The sequence below is a fragment of the Pleurodeles waltl genome, chromosome 1_1 (assembly GCF_031143425.1).
Source record: "Pleurodeles waltl isolate 20211129_DDA chromosome 1_1, aPleWal1.hap1.20221129, whole genome shotgun sequence".
NCBI lineage: Eukaryota > Metazoa > Chordata > Amphibia > Caudata > Salamandridae > Pleurodeles > Pleurodeles waltl.
The window spans coordinates 868,147,357-868,162,948 of record NC_090436.1 but is presented as its reverse complement, the minus strand read 5'-3'; the positions used below and the strand labels follow the sequence as shown (position 1 = coordinate 868,162,948).

Below are 15,592 nucleotides of genomic sequence, written 5' to 3'. Positions count from 1 at the left end.
TCCCGCGACGGCGGGAGCGCGATGAGAATTTAAAGGGCTCCTGCCCTTCTAATTGGACGCTGGGTTTTGGGCTCCTGCCCCCTCCGGATTGCTTCGATGATTTGCGCTTTCCCGCGACGGCGGGAGCGCGATGAGAATTTAAAGGGCTCCTGCCCTTCTAATTGGACGCTGGGTTTTGGGCTCCTGCCCCCTCCGGATTGCTTCGATGATTCGCGCTTTCCCGCGACGGCGGGAGCGCGATGAGAATTTAAAGGGCTCCTGCCCTTCTAATTGGACGCTGGGTTTTGGGCTCCTGCCCCCTCTGGATTGCTTCGATGATTCGCGCTTTCCCGCGACGGCGGGAGCGCGATGAGAATTTAAAGGGCTCCTGCCCTTCTAATTGGACGCTGGGTTTTGGGCTCCTGCCCCCTCCGGATTGCTTCGATGATTCGCGCTTTCCCGCGACGGCGGGAGCGCGATGAGAATTTAAAGGGCTCCTGCCCTTCTAATTGGATGCTGGGTTTTGGGCTCCTGCCCCCTCCGGATTGCTTCGATGATTCGCGCTTTCCCGCGACGGCGGGAGCGCGATGAGAATTTAAAGGGCTCCTGCCCTTCTAATTGGACGCTGGGTTTTGGGCTCCTGCCCCCTCCGGATTGCTTCGATGATTCGCGCTTTCCCGCGACGGCGGGAGCGCGATGAGAATTTAAAGGGCTCCTGCCCTTCTAATTGGACGCTGGGTTTTGGGCTCCTGCCCCCTCCGGATTGCTTCGATGATTCGCGCTTTCCCGCGACGGCGGGAGCGCGATGAGAATTTAAAGGGCTCCTGCCCTTCTAATTGGACGCTGGGTTTTGGGCTCCTGCCCCCTCCGGATTGCTTCGATGATTCGCGCTTTCCCGCGACGGCGGGAGCGCGATGAGAATTTAAAGGGCTCCTGCCCTTCTAATTGGACGCTGGGTTTTGGGCTCCTGCCCCCTCCGGATTGCTTCGATGATTCGCGCTTTCCCGCGACGGCGGGAGCGCGATGAGAATTTAAAGGGCTCCTGCCCTTCTAATTGGACGCTGGGTTTTGGGCTCCTGCCCCCTCCGGATTGCTTCGATGATTCGCGCTTTCCCGCGACGGCGGGAGCGCGATGAGAATTTAAAGGGCTCCTGCCCTTCTAATTGGACGCTGGGTTTTGGGCTCCTGCCCCCTCCGGATTGCTTCGATGATTCGCGCTTTCCCGCGACGGCGGGAGCGCGATGAGAATTTAAAGGGCTCCTGCCCTTCTAATTGGACGCTGGGTTTTGGGCTCCTGCCCCCTCCGGATTGCTTCGATGATTCGCGCTTTCCCGCGACGGCGGGAGCGCGATGAGAATTTAAAGGGCTCCTGCCCTTCTAATTGGACGCTGGGTTTTGGGCTCCTGCCCCCTCCGGATTGCTTCGATGATTCGCGCTTTCCCGCGACGGCGGGAGCGCGATGAGAATTTAAAGGGCTCCTGCCCTTCTAATTGGACGCTGGGTTTTGGGCTCCTGCCCCCTCCGGATTGCTTCGATGATTCGCGCTTTCCCGCGACGGCGGGAGCGCGATGAGAATTTAAAGGGCTCCTGCCCTTCTAATTGGACGCTGGGTTTTGGGCTCCTGCCCCCTCCGGATTGCTTCGATGATTCGCGCTTTCCCGCGACGGCGGGAGCGCGATGAGAATTTAAAGGGCTCCTGCCCTTCTAATTGGACGCTGGGTTTTGGGCTCCTGCCCCCTCGAGGTGATTTATATGCAGCTTTCTTTGATGTACATCCCATTGTCCTTGTATGCTGTGTTGATTGAGGTGTGCTCCCCACCCTGTCATGGAAGCATCTGTTGTTATCACGTATTGTGGCACTGGGTCTTGGAAAGGCCGCCCTTTGTTTAAATTTACATTGTTCCACCATAGAAGCGAGAGGTATGTTAGGCGGTCTATTAACACCAGATCTAGAAGGCGACCCTGTGCTTGTGACCATTGTGATGCTAGGCACTGTTGTAAGGGCCTCATGTGTAGTCTTGCGTTCGGGACAATGGCTATGCATGATGACATCATGCCTAGGAGTTGTAATATCATCTTCGTCTGTATTTTTTGTGTTGGATACATGCGTTGTATAACCTTTTGGAAATTTTGAACCCTTTGTGGACTTGGAGTGGCTATTCCCCTCGTTGTGTCTATTGTCGCTCCTAGGTATTGTTGTACTTTGCACGGCAGAATGTGTGATTTCGCATAGTTGATGGTGAAACCGAGTTTGTAGAGGGTTTGTATGACCTGATGTGTGGTGTGAGCACCTTGTCAGTGAGTCGGTCTTGATTAGCCAGTCGTCTAGATACGGGAATACGTGTATTTGCTGCCTTCTGATGTGTGCAGCCACTACTGCTAGGCATTTTGTGAAGACTCTTGGTGCAGTTGTTAAACCGAACGGCAATACTTTGAATTGGTAATGTATTCCTTTGAATACGAACCTTAGGTATTTTCTGTGCGACGGATGTATTGGTATGTGGAAATACGCGTCTTTGAGATCTAAGGTTGTCATGTAATCTTGTTGCTTTAGCAATGGTAACACTTCCTGTAGCGTGACCATGTGAAAGTGTTCTGATTTGATGTATGTGTTTAGTGTTCTGAGGTCTAGGATTGGTCTCAGTGTTTTGTCCTTCTTTGGTATTAGAAAGTACAGTGAGTAAACCCCTGTATTTGTTTGTGTATCTGGTACCAGTTCTATTGCGTTCTTTTGCAGTAATGCTTGAACTTCTATTTCTAGGAGGTCCGAATGTTGTTTTGATATATTCTGTGATTTTGGTGGTATGTTTGGAGGGATTTGTAGAAATTCTATGCAATAACCATGTTGGATAATTGCTAAGACCCAAGTGTCTGTTGTTATTTTCTCCCACGCTTGGTAATACTGACTTATTCTTCCCCCCACTGGTGTTGTGTGGAGGGGATGAGTGACGTGTGAGTCACTGTTTGGTTGTAGGTGTTTTGGGGCTTTGAAATTTTCCCCTGCTTCTAGGGAATTGTCCTCCTCTGTATTGGCCCCGAAAGCCTCCCCTTTGGTACTGTCCCTGGTAGCTGGACGGTGTTGAATGTGAGGTACTGGCTTGTGTGGCTTGACCCCGAAACCCCCCTCTAAAGGTTGTCTTGCGGAAGGTGTTGAAAGTGCCTCTGCTCTGCGGGGAGTAGAGCGCGCCCATGGCTTTTGCAGTGTCAGTGTCCTTTTTTAGCTTCTCAATTGCCGTGTCCACTTCAGGTCCGAACAATTGTTGCTCACTGAATGGCATATTGAGCACCGCCTGCTGTATCTCTGGTTTAAAACCAGATGTTCGTAGCCACGCGTGCCTTCGTATGGTTACTGCCGTGTTAATTGTTCTTGCCGCTGTGTCCGCAGCGTCCATAGAGGAGCGTATCTGGTTATTGGAGATGTTTTGGCCCTCCTCAACCACTTGTTTCGACCTCTTTTGTAGTTCTGTGGGTAGATGCTCAATGAGGTGTTGCATCTCGTCCCAGTGGGCTCTGTCATATCGCGCTAGGAGCGCTTGAGAGTTAGCGATGCGCCACTGGTTTGCAGCCTGTACTGCGACCCTTTTACCGGCTGCATCGAACTTGCGGCTCTCCTTATCTGGGGGTGGTGCATCGCCCGATGTGTGAGAGTTTGCTCTCTTGCGAGCTGCCCCTACCACAACCGAATCTGGTGGCAGTTGTGAGGTGATGAAAGCTGGGTCTGTGGGAGATGCTTTATATTTCTTTTCCACCCTCGGTGTTATTGCCCTACTCTTGACAGGCTCTTTGAATATGTCCTTTGCGTGCCTTAGCATTCCTGGGAGCATAGGCAGGCTTTGGTAGGTGCTATGTGTGGAAGAGAGGGTGTTGAAGAGGAAGTCATCCTCGACAGGCTCCGAGTGTAGAGACACGTTGTGGAACTCTGCTGCTCTAGCCACCACTTGTGAATATGCTGTGCTGTCTTCTGGTGGTGAGGGCTTTGTAGGATACGCCTCTGGACTGTTGTCCGACACTGGGGCGTCGTATAAGTCCCATGCATCTTGGTCCTGGTCACCTTGGCTTAAGGTGGTGTGAGCCGGTGAATGTGACGGAGTCTGTGCCGGTGAAATGTGAGCCACAGGTGGAGGAGAGGGTGGCGGAGTTACCTTCTTCACCAGTTTTGTTTGTGGTGCTTGTTCTTGTTGGAATTCAAGTCTCCTCTTCCTCCTAATAGGGGGAAGGGTGCTTATTTTCCCTGTTCCACTCTGTATAAAAATCCGTTTTTGAGTGTGGTCCACCTCAGTGGATTGTAATTCCTCCTCGAATCTATGCTTTCGCATTTGAGAGGACAGTGATTGTTCCTCTGAATAGGAACCGGTAGTTGGCTCGGTTGCGGGTCGTTTTGGCACCGAAACTATGTCCACGCTCTTTTTCGGCTCCGAGGCGACTTTCCTCTTTTTCGGAGTCGAACCCTCTCGGCGTCGATCCTCCTCGGTGCCGCTGTCTCTGCGTCGAGCAGCTTCGGCTCCGCTATCTCGGCGTCGATCTTTGTCGGCAGCACTATCTCGGTCCCGAGATGGCTGGGTGCCTGTGTCTCGACCCGAGTCGGACGATCTCGGCACTATTTCGACCTTCTTCGGTGCCGATGGTCGGTCACCGATTTTATGGGTTGAGCCATGGCCTGATGGCAGTGGCGTCCCCTGGGCCTTGTCAGTTTTCTTATGTGCTATCTTCGACGTCTTACTCACTGTTTCATGGTCGTCAAATTCGTCCGAGTCCGATTCATGGATCGAGAAGGCTTCTACTTCTTCTTGTTCCTGGAAATCTCGGTGTCCTGTCGGCGTGGACGCCATTTGCAGTCTTCTGGCTCGGCGGTCACGGAGCGTTTTTCAGGACCGGAACGCACGACAGGCCTCACAAGTTTCTTCCCTGTGCTCGGGCGACAGGCACAGGTTACAGACCGAATGTTGGTCTGTATATGGGTATTTGTTGTGGCATTTAGGACAGAATCGGAACGGGGTCCGTTCCATCAGCGTCGATGTCGCACGCGGTCGGGCCGACCAGGCCCCGACGGGGGGATCGAAAACTACCCCGAAGGGCAACGGAGATGTTATCGTATCGATTCGATGTCGATGCTATCTAACCCGATCCCGAACGCAACAATACCGACGTAATTTTCCGATCTTGAGCTAACTTTCCGTTCCGAAACCCGGAGCGAAAGGAACACGTCCGAACCTGATGGCGGAAAGAAAACAATCGAAGATGGAGTCGACGCCCATGCGCAATGGAGACAAAGAGGAGGAGTCCCTCGGTCCCGTGACTCGAAAGACTTCTTCGAAGAAAAACAACTTGTAACACTCCGACCCAACACCAGATGGCGGGCTATGCACAACATGTGTATCTACAGCGACAGATGCCATCGAACATCATGTTACCCTCATTTAGCTTATGTAAATTATCTTGTCATTTTTTCATTAACCCCTAACGGCTTACAATATTAACTATGGGGGCTGAATGAATTTAACTCAGAGAATGTGTTAACTGTAACTAACTAAAACAAGGGAACTAACTTACCAAACAATTTGAAAATTAAGAGAATAATGTATAGACCAAGTAAAAAACACAACTATCTGAGAGTAACCACTGACAACAAATTCTTGCGAGTTGACCATATCTCCACAAGAAAACTAAAATCTAATTATAAAATCAGTGAAAAGGCTTATGTCCCTCAGATTACTTGGTCCTTCAATTATCGCCTTAAATTACAAGATTACATCCTAGCTCCTTCATGCATCATTGGCATTCAATCCCAAAAGAGTATTGGAGCAGAATATTATGTGCATGCAAAATATAAGATCTCTATTAAACCTGCGTACCTCGATGCCACACTGTAAAATCAGACTTGAACTTTACTTAAAATCATCAACTATTCTTCATAATGCTGCAAGGATCAACTATATTTGTGACTGAAGTAGAGCCGAAGTGAATCTCTTAAAGCAGTTAAAAGGAAAAAGTAAATAATAATCTTGAGTTTAACCAGCAGTGAAAAAGGTCATTCAAGAATATTATCGTCTGCAACTGGATCACTTATCAGAATGAGCTTAACCAAACACAAAGAAAAAACAAAGTACTTTGAAGAACAACAACCATGAGAAAGCTCTATTAACAGTGTTGGAATGCAAATTCTCTGAACTGGCATTTAATCCTTCCTCAACTGTAAAGCAGGAATATGTTGAGAGAAACTTGGAGGCAGCAACAAAGATGAAATACCTATAATTTCATCTATTCCAAATTCCTTTACGACAGTTTTAAAGGATTTACAAATCACAACTTACAGTTCCAAGAGGATGAAGGCTCTGTGGTTAGAAAGACGAAACCTTGGGCCATATTATCTGTCTGCACCCAAAATTGTTAGTTTATGGAACAAATATTTGTGGGATCAATTTATGTAAGCAAATGTAAGTGTAATTAAAGAGTCAACGAGTGCTGTTTTACACTGCAAACTAGTTGCTTTACTAGTAAACTAAAGAAATTGGTATACTTTGCTTACAAAGTGCTGCAACAGACTACAAACTAAATAGTATGAATTTACAAAAGTATACTAAATTACAGGATCACAAGGCTGTTATTACCATGTACAAAATGACCCTTATTTGCTTTTTTTTGTTTTTGTTTTAACTCACTGTTTACTGCGAATGACTTGTTTAAATACAGTAAGATCTATTATTACTACCCGACTCATCGAGTTTTAGTTCAGGCAGATTGTTTCAAGACTCACAAATCTGCTACCAGATTTAATTTGCATTTGTTTGCACAGCGAGTGGGTTGAAGGAACGGCAGCAACAAAAAAGAACAAAGCATTGGCAATGCCAGTTCTTGGCAATCCGAGAGCTATTGGCATTGTCAATGGCAATGTCTTTTAGCTATGGGATGTGGAGTGGATGTATGGGGTTTGGATTGGAATTGTTTGTTGTGGAATTGTACGGTGTGGAATTGTGTGGTGTTGAGTGTAGTGGAATTGTACGGTGTGGAATTCTGTGGTGTGGATTGGATGTATGTGGTGTGTTGTGTAATTGTGCTGTTGAGTGGAATTATGCGGTTTGCAGTCAAAATACATGCACTCTTAACAGATGAGTGACTTACTGGTGTGGATAGAAGCACTGTTATTCGAGCCAGAGGCTGCCCCACAAAAAACAAAAAAAACATTTTTTTTACACTGACTTAATCTGACTCCTCCTATCAAATGCACCAGAGAGATGCTGCGATTTGTTTCCGAAGAATCATGTGTGGACAATGTAGTACTTAGATCTACAATAAGTCATGTACTAGCTAAAATGACATGCTCTGATGTCATTTTTGTTGCATTCATTAGTTAGAGATAAAGTCCTGCTTTGCAGGATTAACAAATAAGGATGGGGCCATAGACACCCCAGTTAACTAACTGACTCTTATCACGCTGCTTTAGCGTTTATAGTCTCAAACCTGAAAGGTAAATTTGGGCAGGGTTGAATTTAGTCACCAAAGAAAGGACTTGCCACTTTCTAGTACAGAATTCCCTAGAGTTTGAAAAATGAAAAGTTAATATTCTCTGAAGAATCGACAAGTGTACTCCTCAGCGCATTCAAAAGCAAACTGATTGTCTGAGAACTTTCTATAATGCGGTGCACCACAGTGGTATTGCTCTATGTTATTGTCTTCCACTGCATAGCACAAAATTTCATTCTGGGTAACTAACGAGAAGTGCAATACGAAAATATCAACATAAGCCCAATAGTGGAACTATCAAATTAATTTAATTAATATATATCTGCAAGTATATCTCTGGTGTATGCTATTCTGAACATGGACTTTCCACTTATGATGTAGTAAAAACTGTACCAATGAACCATTAACACAGAACCCGAGAAACATATAGTAATGACTTCCATGTGCAGAAGAAAGAAAATGACTACAATGATTGATATAAAGCAGTGGTTCCCAACCTGTGGTCCGGGGACCCCTGGGCGTCAGCGAAGCCTCCTCAGGCGGTCCGTAACTGCATAGAAAATTTAATAACATTAACAGATTATGTCCACAGCTTTAAGTAGTGGGTGCCCAGATTCTAGTAATGATTTAGTGGGGGTCCCCGGGTTCCAGTATTGATAACGTGGGGGTCCACAGGGGAAATGTTTGGGAACCACTGATATAAAGAACTACTGGTTACAAAAGCACAGGAAAACGCCTTGACTGGATAAACCAATTGCACACTGACTACTGAAATTTCAGAGCTCTTGTATTAAAGTTACAGTTGAATTATCTGCAACCTTGAAAGATGGATTCACACTTTCATCTGTCTGGAGCACCACAGAAAATATAACACAGTACAAGGGTTCAAAGCTGCAAAAAATAAGCCAGCTCAGCAAAGAGGTTATAGAAGAACAAGTTATTTACCTTCGGTAACGAGGTATCTGGTAGAGACCCAATCTAGCTGCAGATTCCTTACCTTAGAATTCCCTGGCGTCAGCTTTGAATCCGGAGTTTTTTGTGAGCAGTACCCTGCGCGCACGCCGTCGGACAGCGTCGTTCGGATCTGCGTGCGTCGACCAGCTCCGCGTGCGTCGCCAGCGTCGTTGGAGTCATCTATGACGTCACGGTTGTCTATATAGACGCCGTCTCGGCGCGCGTACGTCAGTTCTTTTCCACAACTTCCTGCGCCAGAAGCACAGAGTCATGGAAGAACCAACCAATACACTTTTAACCTCTCTGACTGTTTGGAAAAAAACACTATCATGTCTGTAAGAAAGGCAAAAAGTTGCCAAAATTAAATATATATATATATATATATATATATATATATATATATACACACACACATATGTACATGAGAAAAAATTCCCCAGAGCGGGGAGGCTTGGGTGGGTGTAAGGAATCTGCAGCTAGATAGAGTCTCTACCAGATACCTCGTTACCGAAGGTAAGTAACTTGTTCATCTGATAGAGACTTCTAGCTGCAGCTTCCTTACCTTAGAATAGATACCCAAGCTATAACCCATGGTGGTGGGTCTGAAGGAGATTTTTTTATTTTTTTTTATACAAGGAAGTCCTGTAAGACAGAACGGGCAAAATGCCCCTCTCTCCTCACCTGACTGTCCAGGCAGTAGTGCTTCGCAAACGTGTGTAAGGAAGCCCACGTTGCGGCCTGACATATGTCCACCACTGGTACGCCACGTGCCAATGCAGTGGTAGCAGCTTTCCCCCTAGTGGAATGAGCTCAAGCCCTCGGGAGGCTGCTTCTTCGCCAAAGCGTAGCATATTTTTATACAGAGAACGACCCAGCGCGAAATGGATCGCTTCTGTACTGCCCGACCCTTCTTTGCACCAACGTACCCCACAAAGAGTTGGTCGTCCACCCGGAACTCTTTAGTGCGGTCAAGGTAGAACAATAACGCTCTTTTTGGGTCCAGTCGATGGAGACGCTCCTCTTCCTTAGAGGGATGCGGTGGTGGAAAGAAGGTGGGCAGGGTGATATTTTGACCCAGATGGAAAGGGGTCACCACCTTGGGGAGGAAAGAGGCATAAGTTCTCAACACCACCTTGTCAGGATATATCATGAGATAAGGAGGTTTATATGATAAAGCCTGCAGCTCACTTACTCTCCTGGCAGATGTAATTGCCACCAAAAAGGCTGTCTTAATAGTGAGCAGCCGGAGAGGACAGTTATGCAAAGGCTCGAAAGGAGCACACATAAGGAAGGTAAGAACCAGGTTAAGATCCCACTGGGGCATAACGAAAGGCACAGGCGGAAACAGATGTACGAGCCCTTTCAAAAACCTCTGTACTATAGGTGATTTAAACAGAGATTGTTGATCAGGCAACTGAAGAAAAGCCGATAAGGCTGCAAGATAGCCCTTGAGAGTCCCCAAGGAGGAACCCTGCTGGGCAAGAGACAAAATAAACAAAAGGATGTTAGACAGAGAAGAAGAAAGAGGATCAATAGACCTCTCTGAACAATAAGAAACAAAACGTTTCCAACGGCAGGCGTAGATGGACTTAGTAGAGGGACGCCTGGCTGCCAGAATGACATCACAGACCTCGGGAGGGAGGTCATAAACCATCAACTGTCGCCGCTCAATCTCCACGCATGAAGGCGCAGAGTTGACAGTTTCGGGTGGAGAACCTTCCCCTGCTGCTGCGACAGAAGATCCTCCCGAAGAGGCAGCCTGATTGGAGGACCGATGCTCATTTTGAGAAGCTCTGGATACCAAACTCTCTGTGCCCAATCCGGAGCCACAAGGATTACTTGGGCCCGGTCGTTCTTGATTTTCTTGAGAACTCTGGGCAGAAGTGGTATAGGCGGAAAGGTGTACAGGAGGCCTGAACTCCACTCGCGTCGAAAAGCGTCGCCTAGCGATAGCCCCCTTGGAAACTCCAACGCGCAAAACTGCTGACATTGCGCGTTCTCTGCGGAGGCGAACAGATTTAACCAAGGCTCTCCCCACTGCTGAAAGAGTCCTTGCGCCACCTCCGTATGGAGACACCATTCGTGATCCTCTAAGCATTTTCGGCTGAGTTCGTCTGCTCTGGCGTTCAGAGAACCTGCCAGGTGTTGAACCACCAGGGTCATGCCCTGCTGTTCCAGCCATGTCCAGAGACGTAAAGCCTCTTGACAAAGGGTACACGACCCCACACCGCCCTGCTTGTTGCAGTACCACATTGCGGTAGTGTTGTCTGTGAACACCTGCACCACCTTCCCTTTCACAACAGGAAGAAATGCTTTTAATGCTAGCCGGATCGCCCGAAGCTCCAACAAATTGATGTGGAGCCCGGATTCCGCCGGAGACCAGTGACCTCTGATCTCCACCTCCCCCAGATGGCCGCCCCATCCCAGAAGTGACGCATCTGTCACTACCGTTAGATCTGGTTGGGGAAGGGAGAGGGGTCTGCCCTTGACCCACTCGCAGTTCACTAACCACCACTGCAGATCTTCTGCAGTCCTCTCCGAGATCTGAACTACGTCGGTAAGATTTCCCTGATGCTGTGCCCATTGGAACTTCAGGTCCCACTGCAGAGCCCTCATGCGCCATCTGGCATGATTGACCAACAGGATGCAGGAAGCCATGAGTCCCAGCAGCCTCAGAGTCTGTCTCACCGAGATCCAGGATAGAGGCCGAAACATCGGAATCATAACCTGAATATCCTGAACCCGCTGATCGGGAGGATAAGCCCGATACTGCACTGTGTCCAGAACAGCTCCGATGAAAGAGAGCTTCTGAGAGGGAGTCAGGTGTGACTTCGGCACATTTATAGTGAACCCCAGCGAATGCAAGAGGTCCGCCGTCGCCTGGAGGTGGGTGACGAGAGCCTGGGGCGTAGGAGCCTTCAACAGCCAATCGTCCAGGTAGGGGAAGACTGAAATCCCTGACCTGCGCAAATGAGCTGCCACCACCGCCATCACCTTTGTGAACACCCGAGGGGCACTGGTGAGACCGAAAGGAAGTATGATCTGCAGGACCCACTTGTCCGTGGTGATGGAAAGCCAGTGAGGGAGATGAAAACGAATCCTCCCTCCAACTGGACGGACGTGATCCCGCAGAACCACACTAGGATCCAGCCTCTTGGATTCCCTATCCGGGGGAGCGGAAGGGAAGGCACCACGTGAAGTAGAGGCTTGGACAACCAAGCTCTCAGGAGTTGGGTGTTGTGTTAGGAAACTAGGGTAGCTGGGAGCGGGTCTATGGCGGCGACCGACCGTCCTATTCACAGGAGCCCCTGTGCTGGATTTGGACCACGTACCCAGAAGGACGTCTGTAAGAGCCTCATTGAAGGGCAACAACGGTTCCGATGTTGACACCCCCGGCTGAAGCACTTCTGTCAGGATATTTGTCCTGACTGGCACCGTAGGAAAATCTAGGTCCAAGACCTCAGCTGCCCTACGCACCACCATAGCGAAAGAAGCCCCCTCCTCCGTAGCCACATTAGGAGGAGAGAGCATAGCAGTATCTGGAGATGTGTCCAGTCCACTGGCCTCCCCTAGATCCACATACCAGTCCTGTTGCAAACCTGATTCTAAAGGGTCCTCAGACCCTCCCATTCCTCTCCTGCGTCTGGCTGTTCCAAATAATGCTCAGACAATGATCTGGGCCGAATCGGCTCCGTCGAAGTCGGAGTCGACGTCGTACGACGTCGCTCCGGATCATCCGGAATAAGGATGGGGCTCCCACCGGTGGGCGCCGGTGGCGGAATCGTCTACGTCGGACCCGGCGCCGAAGGAGGGCGACTGTGTGAAACCGGCGCCGGTCCGGATCCGTTATCGGATCCTGAGGTCCCCAACGGCGCTGAGGCCGAAGCCGCCGGCGTCGAATCCGAAGGGGCCCCTGCTGACCCTGCGGGGCCCGAAGACCCACCCGAGGGCACAGCCTGCTCAAAAACGAGACGCATGGCCTCGTAAAATTCTTTAATTTGAGCGGGGGTCGATCCGGTCCCCGGAAAGGGGGGGAAGACGCAGAGTCGACCCTGGCGACGGCTCCGCAGAACCACGCTCAGAACGTCGACGTTCCCTAGACACCTCGTCGGGCGTGGCAAAGACAAAGTCCGCTTGGACTTCTTCTTCTTGTGCCTCTTACCTTCCGATTACCTCCCTCAAGGCCTTCGGCGCCATGGCCCGACAATCGGAGCACGAGGTGGAATCGTGGTCCTTGTCCAAGCACCAAAGACAAACTCGGCGCGGATCCGTCACCGACATGGTGCGATGACACGCACCACACGGCTTGAATCCTGTCTTTCTCGAAGACATGACTCCAAACAGTCAAAAAAGCATCGACAAACCATTGAAGCAGGGTAGCTCTTTCCGAAACTGCGCTTAACCGGCGCGGAAAGAAAAGAACTGACGTACGCGCGCCGAGACGGTGTCTATATAGAAAACCGTGACGTCATAGACGACTCCAACGACGCTGGCGACGCACGTGGAGTTGGTCGATGCACGCGGATCCAAACGACGCCGTCCGACGGCGCGCGCGCAGGGTACTGCTCACAAAAAAACTCCGGATTCGAAGCGGACGCCAGGGAATTCTAAGGTAAGGAAGCTGCAGCTAGAAGTCTCTATCAGATACATACCAGCATTATTTGTCGGAAAGTCGGGCCACCATAATAAGCTCCCTCACAGTTTGGACCAGGTTTGCAATATTTTCTTTTTAAGTATTTCTTACTTGCCTGCCTGCTGCCCCTTACCTGTATGGAGACAGCCGACTCTGCATGGTTACAAAGCCATGTACACACAGAGCTTGGCCTCATGGCAGCTTCTTGCACAGCTGTGGTTTATCCCATAAACTCCGTGGGTGGAGGGATACACCCGTACTAGACCACAACCTGGATTGCACCTGTTCAGGTTCTGCAGACAGGGCTGGGGAGAAAGATTCTTCTGAATTGAAGAGGAGCACTGGTCCAGCTGTAGAATTACAGGACAGCTATGTTCAGTGCCTTGGAGGGGGTTAAAGCCAGTTAAACTAGGCATTGTACTTGGATATGTTCATTAAAAGGCGAATGAGGACTGCCATTCCCGGTATACAATAGGTAATGGCAGCTGATGACTACTGCTGGTTGTATGTGGTAAGCCTAAAGCTGGCAGTCGGTCAAAGAAATGATAAGGGCATTTATCTAGATAGATGGAAAATGTGCTGGGGGAGAGTTGGCCTCTGCTCAGGAAACGCCCTGGGTGAAACCAAATGGGGTGCCCGCTCCTCCTTACCCTGTTTAATTGCCTATGTATTGAGATGTTGGGAGGAGAAGGAATGCAACGGGGCCAAGATCAATGACCGCCAAGAAAGGAAAAAATAAAAAAAGTGGAAAAAAGGGCACTGTAACCGGCACTCGTGAAAAGCGCTCTCACAGAAAAATGTAGTGTGGAACCAATGCACTAAAATGGCTGTGGATACTGTACTAATACAAAGAAGTTAGGCAGTGCGCACAGGCAAGATCAACTCCAGAAAAGGCATGAGATAAGCATGCCTTTAACAAATGCAGGGAAAGAGAAATAAAGCGATGATGGTGCCAGTCAATGGGAAGCCTGTGGGCAGGCAGAAGCCCACAACAGTAGATACAGCATGTCTCGGTTCGATACAGCGCATGCGCGCTGTCTGGAGCATAGACCTAGAAAATGGTGTAGTGCACAGTGTAGCTTTACAGACACAATAATCTTTAATGATGCTAATAAAAAGAAATGCGAACATGTGCACCAAAGCAGGCTTAATTGCAGGGAACCAATTTTACAATTAAAACAACTAGCTAGGAATTAGTTAATTAAGGTAATGGTCAATCCACCACTGCACCTCTCCTTCCAGTCAGAAGTCAGAAAACACTGGCTACAGATACAGAGAGGATGGGTAGGGGTAAGTAGAAGCTGGATAAATTGACCCACGGCACAAGAAGCTTTGGAAAATTCCAAATTGGCTTTGAGCTGAAAAGTCATTCCTTTCCTCCCCACAGCCTGTTAAGTAGAGTGTAATCAATAAAGCCAAATGTAGCATCAGTGAGTTAGAGCTAGTGATTTTGAGTCCAGGTTGGGGAACAGTGATAAACTTATTTTGCTTCAAATACATCTGTTCATATTTTAGGCAAATATATTACATAAAATCCCTGGGAATGGTATAATTAAGGCATCAACACAATATCGATAATAAATAAAAATCCAGATATACATCATTCAAGAAGAAACAAAGGGGTACCCTAAACAGTGAAATCACTTTTTGTTACATCTGTTACCGTTGAAGTATAACCGATTGAACACAGGACCAGACTACTACGTGTTGGCTGATCCTAAATTTATGAAAACAAAGTACTCCCAATACAGGAAAATAAACAAATCACATGTTCAACTACTTGGATTAATGGTTTTCTGCTATCACCGATAAACGTAATGCTGTACTTGTTAATTTTGCACATTTAAACAAATATATTAATATAAGCTCTAAAATTATAATTTCTGGATCCTGTGTTCAATCGGTTATGTCCTTTGACAATACAAGACATAGCAAAAAGATATTTCGGTGTTAGTACACCCTTTACATTTCTTATGTTACTTTCTGGGCTAGAGGGAACACCCAGTACAGAGTAACCATGTAATGCTACTAACTTTACTTGCAACACTTACTTGGCGACTGGGGGTACATCGTGGAGTGATATACCCTCTAATTTGTACATACACATATCCTTCAAGACCACTATTTACTTGCCAAAAGACTTGAACACACTCAGTAGCAGATTCAAAAAAAGTTACGTTATTTGTGTGGACAACACCCACCAACAGGTTATAATAGTAATGCATTTATCATGTCAAAATGGACAGCTTTTCTTCAGAATAGCAGATATTAAATGGGTGCTCTTCCATTCACCAATACTATTCATTATTTAGATGGTCTATCAGGTTCACAACAGACTCCATGGTTACCTATCAAACTTTTGTCACCTGGACAGCTATCGCTTACTGCATCTCTGGCTGGGCCTATCCCCAAGAACAGCTTTGTCTTCCTCACCCAGGTTAGCAGGATAGCTCCTCTTCTTGAAGGCTCTGTAGTCACGTTGGGAACGCACAGCCACAGATATGTGACATCATTTATCCCTGTCAGATATTCAAACAATTCTTTCCCTTGACTTCATGCATATGC

At 48.1% G+C, this 15,592-nt stretch overlaps 1 protein-coding gene across 5 annotated transcripts in view; it reads right to left on the bottom strand.

The window, feature by feature from the left end:
* GKAP1 (G kinase anchoring protein 1) overlaps positions 1–15,592 on the bottom strand; it is an 814,129-nt gene that overhangs the window by 21,874 nt on the left and 776,663 nt on the right. Inside the window, exon 12 of one of the 5 annotated variants that reach the window (XM_069229909.1) lies at positions 7,961–7,990. The exons of the other annotated variants lie outside the window; for them this stretch is intronic. Within the exon in view, the coding sequence (XP_069086010.1) occupies positions 7,976–7,990 (15 nt within the window). The 3' untranslated portion in view covers positions 7,961–7,975. Of the gene's footprint in view, positions 1–7,960; positions 7,991–15,592 lie in introns of those variants that run through there. 5 annotated transcript variants of the gene reach the window in all.